A 13,565-nucleotide genomic window follows, 5' to 3' on the forward strand; every position below is an offset into this window, starting at 1 on the left:
ATTATACTCTAACTTATGAAATATACAAAATTTATATTAAATGCGATCACATACCGTATGTGATCGATGGATCTGTTTGATTCAACTTAAAAATACCAACTGATGCCGAGGGCACTCCCTACTAAAACGACCATCCTCCCTGCAATCATAACACACCTTAGGAATTCTAGGATTGTGGGAAACATATGCTAACTCTCTCTGAGCAACCAACTCACGTCTGAGGCAGTCTCTAAGAGACTGATCTGAATGAGCTGAATGACTAATAATTCTACGCATGGGAAACTCTTTGGACCAATGACCGATCTCTCTGCAGTCGTAACAAACTCCTGAAGCCCTAACTTAGCGAGAAACATGAGCTGACTCCAATTGGCTGACCAACTGATGCCGAGGGCACTCCATACTAAAATGACCATCCTCCCTGCAATCATAATACACCTTAGGAACTCTAGGATGGTGGTAAACATATGCTAACTCTGTCTGAGCAACTAACTCACGTTTGAGGCTCTCTCTACGAGATTAATCCCACATCTGGAAAACTCTTTGGACCAATGACCGATCTCTCTGCAGTCGTAGCAAACCCTTGAAGCCCTAACCTAGCAAGAAACATGATCGCTGACTCCATCCTCCCTACAATCATAACATACCTTAGGAACTCTAGGATGGCGAGAAACATATGCTAACTCTCTCTGAGCAACCAACTCACGTCTGAGGCAGTCTCTACGAGACTGATCTGAATGAGATGGATGAAGAATAATCCCACACATGGGAAACTCTTTGGACCAATGACCGATCTCTCTGTAGTCGTAGCAAACTCCTGAAGCCCTAACATAGCTAGAAACATGATCGCTGACTCCAATTGGCTGACCAACTGATGCTGAGGGCAATCGTTACTAAACGACTATCATCCCTGCAATCATAACACATCTTAGGAACTCTAGGATGGCGGGAAACATATGCTAACTCTGTCTGAGCAACCAACTCACATCTGAGGCACTCTCTACGAGATTAATCCTTGGGAAACACTTTGGACTAATGACCTATCTCTCTACAGTCGTAGCAAACCCCTGAAGCCCTAACCTAGCAAGAAACATGATCGCTAACTCCATCCTCCCTACAATCATAACACACCTTAGGAACTCTATGATGGCGGGAAACATATGCTAACTCTTTCTGAACAACCAACTCACGTCAGAGGCACTCTCTACGAGACTGATCTGAATGAGCTAGATGACTAATAATCCCACGCATGGGAAACTCTTTGGACCAATGATCGATCTCTCTGCAGTCGTAGCAAACTCCTGAAGCCCTAACTTAGCGAGAAACATGAGCTGACTCCAATTGGCCGACCAACTGATGCCGATGGCACTCCCTACTTAAATGACCATCCTCCCTGCAATCATAACACACCTTAGGAACTCTAGGATGGTGGGAAACATGCAACCAACTCACGTCTGAGGCAGTCTCTACGAGACTGAGCTGAATGGCTGGATGACTAATAATCCGCATGGGAAACTCTTTGGACCAATGACCGATCTCTCTGCAGTCGTAGCAAACTCCTGAAGCCCTAACCTAGCGAGAAACATGAGCTGACTCCAATTGGCTGACCAATTGATGCCGAGGGCACTCCTTACTAAAACGACCATCCTCCCTGCAATCATAACACACCGTAGGAACTCTAGGATGGCGGGAAACATATGCTAACTCTATCTGAGCCACAACCAACTCACATCTGAGGCACTCTCTAGACCAATGACCAATCTCGCTACAATCGCGACGGCTAAGTAAGGATAGAATAATAAGAAAGATTAGGGTACGACTTTGAAGGGATATTCACACTTTGATTCGTGAGCAACAACAACAACAACAACAACAAAACCCAACATAGTGGGGTCTGGGAAGGGTAAACTGTAAGCAGTCCATACCACTACCTCCGGAGAAGGGTAAAATGTACGCGTCAAAATGTATTTACACTTCGATCCGCGAGCAACTTCATGAAAATGATGGAATATATTAGAAACATTTTGGTGAAAGTACATCAATTCTTACAAGAGTGGCAATCAACTATCAAATATGTGCATTTTAACAAGAAATTTAAGTGAAAATATCAACATATGCATCTAAAAACTAACATACACTTAACACTGACAAAACTTACAAATCACCAAACCAAAACTATAACAAGAAGAAATCCAATCCAATTCTAAATGCTAACTTCAATCTGATGTTAGAATTGAATTCTCTTCTGTCTATACGTCCCAACCATCCATCCGATGATTAAATTCTGACTTCCGGTTGGTTATGCTACCGTACATTTCAGAGAACTTTTGAAGGCACTTGCTCCGAAGGCCATAATGAATCTGTGTATTCTTGCTAATCGCGACACCAGTGAACTTTGAAGTATCGATTGCCCACGCTGGTTTCACGTATTCGACTGTACTTGAAGAGCTTGCGTTTGCGTATAAGTAGTTTAACAGTACATCTTCGCAGTTGAAAAGACTGTCTACTACTTCTCTACCTGCTGCTGCCGTTTTGCTCCAGTACAGTTCGAAAGCCTTTTTGCTGTCCATAAAGGCTGCTCCAGTCAGAATCATGTTATATCCATTGTGCTTCCGAGCGTGTTTCTCAGCCCTGTACTTCAACGGGTTACCATTTGCTAGTCGAGGGTAAAAACCTACGATTCGTTCAGGATGCTCACGCCATACCTTAAATCCTCGTTCAACGTCATCACAAGGCATCATAATGTCATCGTCAAGCTCAAGAACTGCTCTTGTCTTTATGGAAGGATCAACCTTGAAGCGATTGTTCAGCGAGTTTCTTTCCTCTACTCGAATCCTTACTGGCACTGCAGAATCGAATTCACTCAATTCGGGAGGTTGTCCTTTGTTCCAGACGACAACGATTTCACGCACTGAAGAACATCTTGAGTAATGCTGAACATACATTTTCAGATTCCAGATCCGAGCATCGTAGGTCATTGTTAATAAAGTGAACTGAGAGTACTGACCGTGTAATGGGTAAGCTTCATGCGCGCCGCTACCTCCATATATGTATTTAACTCCAGTACACATTAAGACTACTGCTACGAAAAATATTAAGGTAAGAACCAAGCTTCCACTACACGTGTTTGGTTTTATTCGGGCACGGAGTAATAAGCTTGCTCTATTCAAGTGGCTGCAGAAGAGTCTCATTCGAGAATAGAACAAGCTCGACTGTTCCCAATCCAATGATGCATCGCTCCTCTTTCCGACGTTATGCGGGCACCAACTTAGGGGAACTAAACCTTTAACAGCTCCAAGTGACACACCGAACAGTATAACCAAGGCTGCAACACCTAAGACTGATGCACAACCTAAATGAAACCGGCGACTTGCATCTCCCGAAGGCACTCGATCCCCATCCATAACTCCAACCCACTCTCCAGAGCTTAATTGTTGCACATCAAGGTGATGGCTGCGGACACCATTCCAGGCGTTTCTTCCCTTAATCGACTCTTTAAGGCCCAATTGAACTTCAACTTCTTTGAAATCATCAGTGGTCAAAACTTCCATTTTGAAGAGACGTATCCTCCGCCCGTATGTTTCACCATCGTCTTGGCCAACACGATAAAGAGAACCATCGTATAAAAATGGTCTACCTCCGTTTCGGGCTCCCATGCTTTTATCTGTGTTATAGATGGGATTTTTCTTATGTGGTTTCCAAGGACCAAGCGGTGAACTACTGTACCATATTTCCAACTTAGCATTAAAGTCTGAGCTGATACCACTACGATCTGAACCAAATAGCCAGTATTTTCCATCATGTGGAATGATGAATGAATCAACAAGAGGCTTTTTCATCATGATCTTTTCCAGTGTCCATTCCAGCGGAAAATTTACAGCTCGATAAAGACGAAGTTGTCCTTTTGCTCTGCTCTCCGGCAGCATATATATCTGTAGACAATCGTACAATAATAAAAATATTAATCACTCTTCGGAGCAAAATAGACCTAAAATGTATAAGGACCTAAATATTTACCTTGTAAAGAAAGGAAAATGTAAGAATGAAAACTAAGTAAAAGAAAATCGTGTATCTTTTGTATTTGGCGCTGTCCAAAAGTATCTTCCATATTGACTTAATCAAGTCATATAAGCGCATAACCATCTCTAACATGGTATCAGTAGTGTACAAAATTCTAGTAAGATAACACATAGTAAATCTTCGAGTTTCGTTCGACCGATAGAGGATTTTATCAACTAATAAAGGACTAGAATACAGGCGAATATTAATATTCGCACATGCATTCATGAGCCCTGCACACATTACTTCAACCTCGTTATTAAGATTTTTACACATCAAGTCTAATGTTGTTACAGATGGAATAGAGTTACAAGAATGAAAGTTGTTCACAGAGTTGAAAACTTACATTGCCATTATATTCAAAGACATACGGATAGGACAGATGCCAGGCTTCATCCAAAGCAATGCCTAACTGCTCCCATGATGCTCCCTTGTCGGTACTTCTCGCAACTCCGATATCCCCTTGCATTGTGATTGAATTCTTTGTTTCAAAGAACACGTAAAAGACATCTCCCTGGATTATAAGCAAACATCAGATTAAGAATGTCCCACACCAGATCGGAATGCAAGAGAAGTTCAAAATTTAGGTTACAAACAAAAAAAGTTCAAGATCCTGTAAGCAATGAAGAAGAGTAATCTACATATTCCACCCCGCAAAGTGCAAATCTAGACCAGTCAGGTTAGCGAGTTCAAGATACTAAGGGGCTGTTTGGTAGGGTGTATAAGAATAGTGCAAAATGTTTATATTTTCCACATGCTCTAGGTATACTCACAGCAGGATAAATGTTAAATATAGCCGAAGAATGAAACACAAGAAAAAGCCAAAAGAATATTGATAAGAATTAAGAAACAACTATCACCTTTCCCATCCTATCTAATTTCCCCCCTCAATCCATTTGCACTTATTGGAAATTTTATCAATCCCTGAGGGGTTCCATAGCAAGAGGATAGTTTCATGACAGAGCTCGCGACCCCATCTACCAGCTTAAATTGTTGCAATCGGCTATATCACATAGAAGATTGCTAATCATCCGTTTCAGCGGTGATTAAACTGACAAGTTGCATAACGTCAGATCGACTAACTATAAGATGCTACTCCCTCCGTTTCAATAAGTTCGTTCTACTTTCCTTTTTAGTGTGTTTCAAAAAGAATCTCTCTTTCCACATGACATATTTAACAATAAGATTCAAAAGTGACAAACAAATTGAAATAAATTCAAACGGAGAGAGTAATAACTATAGAGGATTACCATTAATCCTCGTCCAGACAGGTCTGGTTAATGATACTCATCCATGATTTCCACCAACTTGATTACATGACAAATAAAGCTAAAGATGCTTCATTTTAGTCCCGTATAACAAAATCTACAAACGCATTTTACTCCGGGATAACATGTACTAGTAATTACTTACTACTCCCATTCAATAATCCAAGAATTAAATATTACCTGAATATAAAGGAAGGGGTCAGCAACAAAATTACTGGAAATCCCAGTCGCAGAAGCTGAAGCACAAGTGATAACAGGATTGGTTACTGGCCATGCCGCACTCTTATCCCTCCATATATTCATCTGCCAAAACATTTCCGGACACAAAAGTCATATACCAATAAATTCCACGCAACCAAGAACCTTAAGCCTTAAAAAGATAACAACTTTGAGCGAAAAGTTAGAGAGTACACTCCTCTCTATATGCAACAGAAACTTTTTCAATTATAGTCAAAATAATCACAAGAATTTGCACTTTTAACAAAATAACGAAACCCCAGAAGCTTAACAGATCCAATTTTAACCAAAACAGTAACAAACTTAGATAAACAAATAAAGAGCTAACTCTCTTTATTACTGTAAGATCAGAAGGTGCAAAGTGAATCGGCGTCGGAGCGGCTGAAATTTAAGCCAAAATGAAAGGCTTAAAAGTTGGAGCAAGAAGTTATAGAGTAAACTAATCTCTATGTGAGAAATTTTCAGATTATATTCAAATTAATCGCCAGGATTTGCCCATTCAACAAATACCCGAAAATACCATAACCTCAAAAGACTCAAAATTCAAATCAAAACAGTACAAAACTGAAACTTTGAGCCAAAATGAAAGGCTTAAACTTTAAAAACAGGTTATAGAGGACATTAATCTCTATGTGCAACTATCCAGAAACTTTCCAATTATATTCAAATCAATCATCAGGATTTGCTCATATAACAAATATCCGAAAACCCAGAAGCTTAAAAGATTCAAAATTTCAGAATTCAAACCAAAACAGCACATGCTAAAGTCTGAGCCCAAATGAATCGTAACAAGAACAAGCAGTTGAGGTTCATCAGGTCAACAACAACGCCGTAACCAATGTAATCCCACAAGTGGGGTCTGGGAAGGGTACAATTTACATAGATCTTACCCCTACCTCATAGAGATAGAGAGGTTGTTTCCAATAGACCCTCAGCTTAAATCAAACCTGCCAACCAGTTTGAAAAAAGGGGATACAGATTCGGAAGCAATAACAACAACAACAAAAAAAAAGGGCAACCCGGTGCACTAAAGCTACCGCTATGTGCGGTGTCCGGGGAAGGGCCCCGCCACAAGGGTGTATCGTACGCAGCCTTACCTTACATTTCTGCTAGAGGCTGTTTCCAAGGCTTGAACCCCTGACCTCCTGGTCACATGGCAGCAACTTTACCCAAAGTTCAGCAAAATACTAATACAAAACTGCGAGTTTTTGTAAAACTTTGAGCAAACAAGTGAAGGAGTACACTCATCTCTATGTGCAACCATCCGGAAAATTTCAACAAAATTCAAACTAATCACGATTTGCCCATTTAACAAATACTTATCTAATCCAGAACCTCAAAAGTTTCAAAATTCAGACCAAAACAGCAAAGGAACTAAAATCTGCGCCAAAATAAAGCCCAACAACAACAAGCAGTTAAGATAATCAGGACAACAACAACAACATACACAGTGTAATCCCACGAAGTGAGGTCTTTGTTGGGTCGGGGAGGGTAGAGTGTACGCAGACGTTACCCCTACCTCGTATAGATAGAGAGACTGTTTCCGGAAGACCCTCAGCTCAAAAACAACAACTTAATGTGAAAAAAACAGAATCCCATTTACCCAAAACTCAACAAAACAACAAATCATACAATATAACAACCGAAAAAATGAAAAAGCTTACATCTTCAACGAGTTTGAGGAAATCACCTTAAAAAACACCAATACAACAACAACAACAACCCAGTGTAATCCTATAAGTGGGGTCTAGGGAGGGTAGAGTGTATGCAGACATTACCCTTGCCTCGTAGATAAAGAGGTTGTTTCTAATAGACCCTCAACTCAAAAAATAAAGGGACAGAAAATTAATGTGAACAAAAAGAACCCCATTTATCCAAAACTCAACAAAAACATCAAGAAAACAACAAATGATACAATATAACAAACAAAACAAAAAAGCTTACATCTTCAATTGGTTCTTAAGCTATCTAAAGCTCTCGTTATGCACGGGTTCCATTGAAGGCACGAATCACAAGGGTCTATTATACGCAGTTAACTTTAACCAAAACTCAACAAAACAACAAATCATACAATATAACAAACAAAATTCAAAAAAGCTTACATCTTCAATTGGCTTGAGGTGAAAAGGAGAAGCACCAAAAAAGACACCAATAGCCCAAGAACCTTCATCATCCACCTTACAACCAATCTCTGAAACACTAGCATGAACATTTGGGGTCATAATAAACTTCACATATATCCCAGAAACCAATCCCAAACTCACACAAGCCAAAATCAAGAACACAAAACCAGAAGAGGCAACACAAGGAACATCATTCTTGATCTTGTTGGGTCGGGCTATTCGACCCGACCCGGACCCGGATACCACAATTGGGCTCAAACCCATTATCAAGGAAGGTGAAAGATGTCGCCGGAAAGTGTCTCCGGTAGAAGCCAGATGAAGATCTGAGTGGCACGTGCTAGGCACGTGACGGGTGACAAAGTTGGAAAATGGTAACTAACATTCAAGATTTTTTTTTTTGTTTTTGTTTGGTAGAATTTGTTGTCTTTTTGAAGAAAATTATGAGAAATTTGGAGACTTTGATTTCGTCTTTGGTTGTGATTTAGTAGGTAGGTAGTTTTTTTTTTTCTGTGTGTGTGTTGAAATTTCTGAGGGGGGAATTTTTTTTTTTCTTTTATGGTGAGTTGTTTTTATATATAGAATAATAATAATAATATAATTGTATAATTATAATATTTTGAGTAAATGCTCTATTTTCGTCTTGAACTATATACGAAATTGCTAAGACCCAAACTTTAGGGGTCCTATTACTCCTGGACTAATTAAATCGTATTTTTGGTAACCACCTTAGTGCCTACGTGACACATCAGTGAATCAACCACGTAAGAACACGTATGTGCCACGTAGGTATTAAGTTTGCCATAAATACGGTTTTAATTAGGGTTTAATAGAACCCTCCTAAAGTTCGGATGTGTCTAAGTAATTTCGTGTATAATTTAGAGTAGAAACAGAGCATTTTCTCTAATATTTTTTTTTTATACTAATAATATTTTCTTAAGGAATAATAAAAAAAGATATTTTATTATCGAATCATATGAGTAAGGTGAGGCTGATGTGATTTGGATATGTGTAGACGCTTCAGTGAGGAGGTTGGTTGTAGTGCATATGAGGAGAGATAGAGGTCGGTTGAAGGTCAGAGAAATATTGAGTTCTTATTTATCGAATAAGATAAGAGAAGCGAGAGTACGATGCTTAATTTGTTGTTTCGGTTGTGTGGAAATTTTTGAAGGGGGGAATAGTTTTTCTTTTTTTTTTTATGATGAGTTGTCTTGGATATACTATACTATATACTTTTGTGTATTAATAAAAAAAAAAATAAGGAAAAAAGGTTTAAAAAAGAAAAGAAAAGTTAGGCATATAAATATCTTATTTTTGAATAAGATGAGGGAAATAAGATTGAGATAATTTAAGTATACGAGGAAAAGATGCATAGACATTTCAGTGAGGAGATGTGACAGTTGATTATAACGGATATGAGGGGGAATAGAGGTACGTTTGTCGAAGAAGTATTGGGAAGACTTTTGTTAACATAATAGAGGCGAGACTGAGATGGACAGACGCTTCATTGTGAAGGGAAGATGGTCAGACGCTTCACTGAGGAGGTGTAAGATGCTGACTATAGTGAGTACGAGGAGAGATAGAAATAGGTCATCGATATTTCAGGTATGAGGAAAGATAGAAATAGGTCATCGATATTTCGGGTATGTGAAGAGAAAACGAACATATGCGAACGAAGTAACTAAACGAGGTTGGCTCTAACGAGTATGAGGAGAGATAGAGGTACGTTTAAGAAATATTGTTGAGAGATTATTTAGATAGGACATGATTTCAGTTTACCGAGACATGATCCTAAATAAGAAGATTTGGAGGTCGAGGATTACGATAAAAATTATTAGGTAGTCGATCGTTACCTAATTTTGTATCGATGTTGCTTTATTTCTCTCTTATTATATTATTCTTTGATTTTATGATCTTTCTGGTTTGATTATCATGTTTGATTTTGTATTACTTTACTTGAGTCGATGGTCTAATATAAATAATTTCTCTATCTTCTCGAGATAGAAATAAGATTGCATTCACATTATCATCCTTAAATTTTACGTGTGAAATTTCACTCAATATATTATTATCGGTGTCGTTTTCCATAAATGGATGACTAAATCATGGACTTCAAGTTGTAATATTTAATAATGTGGTGTGGCCCCTACTAATTTTTGAATTGACGATTGCAAATTTTTCCACTTTATTTTATTCCTATTATTTATTTATTTTAAATAGAACCATGTTCATTTAAATTATTAATTTGTTGAAATGTATTGGCACATAAAAATAAGAGAAAAATATTGAGAATTTTAAATTTATAAATTTATAAATTCTGAAGTTTAGAACTAAATATAATGTTCATATCAACCTATTAGGTTTTGTCGAACTCATAACTTATGGTACAAATATAATTATAAAAATAATTTTTAAAGTAAAAATAAAAAATGAAGAAAGAAACAAGACGTATTTAATAATTTTTAGGTGAGATAGAAAAACTATTTTCGATGAAATCTCGACTACGTAAAATTTAAACTCAAAAACAACAACATATCAGTTCGTACCATAACCTCTTAGGTGAGATCGAACAACTGTTTTCAATGAAACCTCAACGTAAAACTCAAACTCAACAACAACAACATACTAGTTCGTACCATAACGTCATAGGCAAGACAAAGAAACTGTTTTCGATGAAACCTCAACGTAAAACTCAAACTCAACAACAACAACATACTAGTTCGTACCAGAACGTCATAGGCAAGACAAAGAAACTGTTTTCGATGAAATCTCGACGCAAAATTCAAACTCAACAATAACAACATATACCAGTTCGTACCATAACCTCATAGGTGAGATGGAGAAACTGTTTTCGATGAAACCTCGACGTAAAATTCAAACTCAACAACAACAACATACCAGTTCGAACCATTAACAACATACCAGTTCGAACCATAACCTCATAGGTGAGATGGAGAAATTGCTTTCGATGAAACTTCGACGTAAAATTCAAACTCAACAACAACAACATACCAGTTCGTACCATAACCTCATAGATGAGATAGATAAATTATACATACCAGTTCGTACCATAACCTCATAGATAAGAAGAATAAATTATTTTCGATAAAACCTCGACGTAAAATTCAAACTCCAAATTTCTAATTAAAATATGAGTGATGATGCCCAAGTTGTGGGAACCAACAAAAAAGAGTATCTAGCTATGGCTGGAAACAAACTGTAATGTTATTAGGAAAAAGACATTAGAATCTTTTATGTTAACTTTACTGTATATGTCTTTTTGCCAATTTAGATCAGATTTATGTAACTTTCAAAAGGGGTATCAAATGAGTTGTTCATCAACATGGCTATGCACTTTTCAATCACTACATGACTCCCACCTATTCCTCGTCTTAAATTATCTGTCGTGATTTCAAAAAAAATTAACAATATGTAAACAAATATTTAAGAGATAAGCATTCGGCAGCTCCTTGAACTATGACCAAAGTTGCAACGACACATTCTAACTTCACAGGGGTCCTATTACCCCTAAACTCAATTTTAGCATATTGTTATCACCCTTTTGTGCTGACGTGACACCTTTATTATACAAAAATGGGGTCCACGTCAAATGTGACACATCAACTAAAAATGGTGACAAAAATGCGCTAAAATTGAGTTCACGAGGGTAATAGGACTCCTGTAAAGTTTGAGTGTGTCGTAGCAAATTTGGTTATAGTTCAACGAATACTAGATGCTTTTTTCAATATTTAATGTAACCTTAGCTGATATCATATTATTTTCATTGTGTCAGTTAACTTATTGGATTTGATGCAAACAATCGAAAGTAATTCTGCCTTGAAAACAGCCTCTAACAGAAATGCAAGGTAGGGCTGCGTATAATACACCTTTGTGGTGGGGCCCTTCTCCGGACCCTGCGTATGGTGGGAGCTTTAGTGCACCGGGTTGTCCTTTACTCGCAAGTAATTATGTCTAAAAACTAGTTTATGAGCTCAAGGCATCCTATCCATTCAAACTTATTGGTTTCAACTTTCGCCCGTTGATAATCTATGTTGCTCGAGCTCTCCCTAAATGCGAGGAAAAGTATCAACCACCATAGGATAGCTACTGGTACCAGAAGAAAGTATGTATATTCAATACATAGCGGATATCAGTGGAGCGGATAGGGTCTAGCGATGAATGGCGATGATGGAGGGGGTAATACATAGCGGATATCAGTAGAGCGGATAGGGCCTAGCAATGAATGGCGATGATGGAGGGTGTAATACATAGTGGATATCAGTAGATCGGATAGGGCCTAGCAATGAATGGCGATGATGGAGGAGGTAATACATAGCGGATATCAGTAGAGCGGATAGGGCCTAGCAATGAATGGCGATGATGGAGGGGGTCTGGAAAAAACGAATGTGGCTAAACGTAGTTTCATATGTTGGTTAATCATGCATAGAAGGATGTGGATATTGACCAGAACGAGGCTCGCCAGTCTGAACATCTGCCAGGATGATAGGACCTCGCAGTGAATGGTCGTGTTGGAGCTGCGGAGGGGGTTCTGCAATAAAATGAATGTGCCTAAACATAACGAGGCTCGCCAGTCAGAACATCTGCAAGGATGATAGGACCTAGCAGTGAATGGTCACGGAGGAGTCGTGGAGGGGGTTCTGGAGTAAAACGAATGTGGCTAAACACATAGTTTCGTATGTTGGTTAATCATGTATAGAAAGATATTGACCAGAAGAACAAGGCTAGCCAGTCTGAACGTCTGCCGGAATGGTAGATGACTCATATGTGATTCTGCACCAGAAACAATAGACCAACTGTTTTTCGAGTGCAATTTCTCCGGATTTTGCTTGAATGAGATACTCGATTGGATGAAAATTACACTCAACAAGTAGGATTTGCAAGGGTTATGGACCAGGACTACTCGAAGAGTACAAGGTAAGGTTTCGAGACACCCTTGGTATCCGGTGTAATAGTTGCGCACATATATCATATCTGGAAAGCACGTAATGTAGCTCAATGGAACAGTACAAATGTGTTTGTTCGACTAAAAAGTATCATATCCTCCAAAAGAAGTTTATTTGTGAAGGTTTGACAGGGGTGCGATAACATTTTGAAAAGTCCGAACAACATAGCTAATAACTACCAACAAACAAGGGCAACTCACCTACATGAAATCGGAATTGCTAGTAATCGCTGTTCAGACATCTTGTGCCTTAAGAAACATGCTTATGATATCAACTTTTAAAGTTGTACAACATCAGCTGCTACTTTCTAATTCGACTAAGTCTGTGGTATAGCTAAATTTTAGCGTTCGGTTAGTACTATCTATTGTGCTAGTATATGTGGATGATCTAATCCTAACAGGAGATTGTGGTGAAGAAATTCTCCGAACCAAGGAGAGTTTGTCAGTTCGCTTCCAGATCAAGGAACTCGGACAGCTCAACCATTTTCTTGGCTTGGAGGTTGGTCGTAATGAAGAAGGAATTTGTTTGCATCAGAAAAAACATTCCAATGATCTGTTGAAGAAGTTTGGGATGTTTAATTGCGAACCAACCTCGATACCGTTGGAGCCAAATGTCAAGATGTGTGAGCATGAAGTAAAGATTCAGAAGATGTGATGATGTATCGACAATTGGTAGGTAGTCCGATTTATTTAACTCAGACTCGACCTGATATTTTTTTTGCAGTTGGTGTGATGAATCGGTAGATGCACAATCCAAAGAACCACCACATGGAGGTTGTTCAGCGAATACTAAGATATGTGAAAAGTACAATTGATTATGGTCTTTTGTACAAGAAAGGTGAAGAATGCGAGTTGGTCGGATACTGTGGCCGTCGGTCGATTTTCACCCAGATGGGGCCCGGTCCCACCCACCGAACCGTG

General features: G+C 38.6%; 1 protein-coding gene across 2 annotated transcripts; it reads right to left on the bottom strand.

Moving 5' to 3' along the window:
- Positions 1–1,988: 1,988 nt before the first annotated feature.
- LOC107871391 (glucosamine inositolphosphorylceramide transferase 1) lies at positions 1,989–8,338 on the bottom strand. 2 transcript variants are annotated; one of them, XM_047412851.1, is made up of 5 exons: positions 7,664–8,338; positions 5,505–5,627; positions 4,403–4,570; positions 2,703–3,929; positions 1,989–2,628 (listed from the first exon to the last, which is right to left on the bottom strand). In XM_047412851.1, the coding sequence occupies exons 1-5, from the start codon at positions 7,946–7,948 to the stop codon at positions 2,623–2,625; spliced, it is 1,809 nt and encodes a 602-aa protein (XP_047268807.1). In that variant the 5' UTR covers positions 7,949–8,338; the 3' UTR covers positions 1,989–2,622. The 2 variants fall into 2 exon arrangements, with proteins under 2 accessions (XP_047268807.1, XP_016573805.1); XM_016718319.2 differs by having other exon boundaries at positions 1,989–3,929.
- Between the last annotated feature and the right edge of the window lie 5,227 nt (positions 8,339–13,565).

This window comes from Capsicum annuum, chromosome 5 (genome assembly GCF_002878395.1).
Source record: "Capsicum annuum cultivar UCD-10X-F1 chromosome 5, UCD10Xv1.1, whole genome shotgun sequence".
NCBI classification, from domain to species: Eukaryota; Viridiplantae; Streptophyta; class Magnoliopsida; order Solanales; family Solanaceae; genus Capsicum; species Capsicum annuum.

What these genes read in the sequence shown, in the direction of transcription:
- LOC107871391 (XM_016718319.2), bottom strand. Translation starts at nt 7,948, where the DNA reads ATGGGTTTGAGCCCAATTGTGGTATCCGGGTCCGGGTCGGGTCGAATA. An exon ending in ACCCCTTCCTTTATATTCAG is followed by an intron (nt 4,571 to 5,504) that starts GTAATATTTAAT and finishes CTTATAATCCAG; the next exon opens with GGAGATGTCTTTTACGTGTT. An exon ending in TCTTTGAATATAATGGCAAT is followed by an intron (nt 3,930 to 4,402) that starts GTAAGTTTTCAA and finishes GATTGTCTACAG; the next exon opens with ATATATATGCTGCCGGAGAG.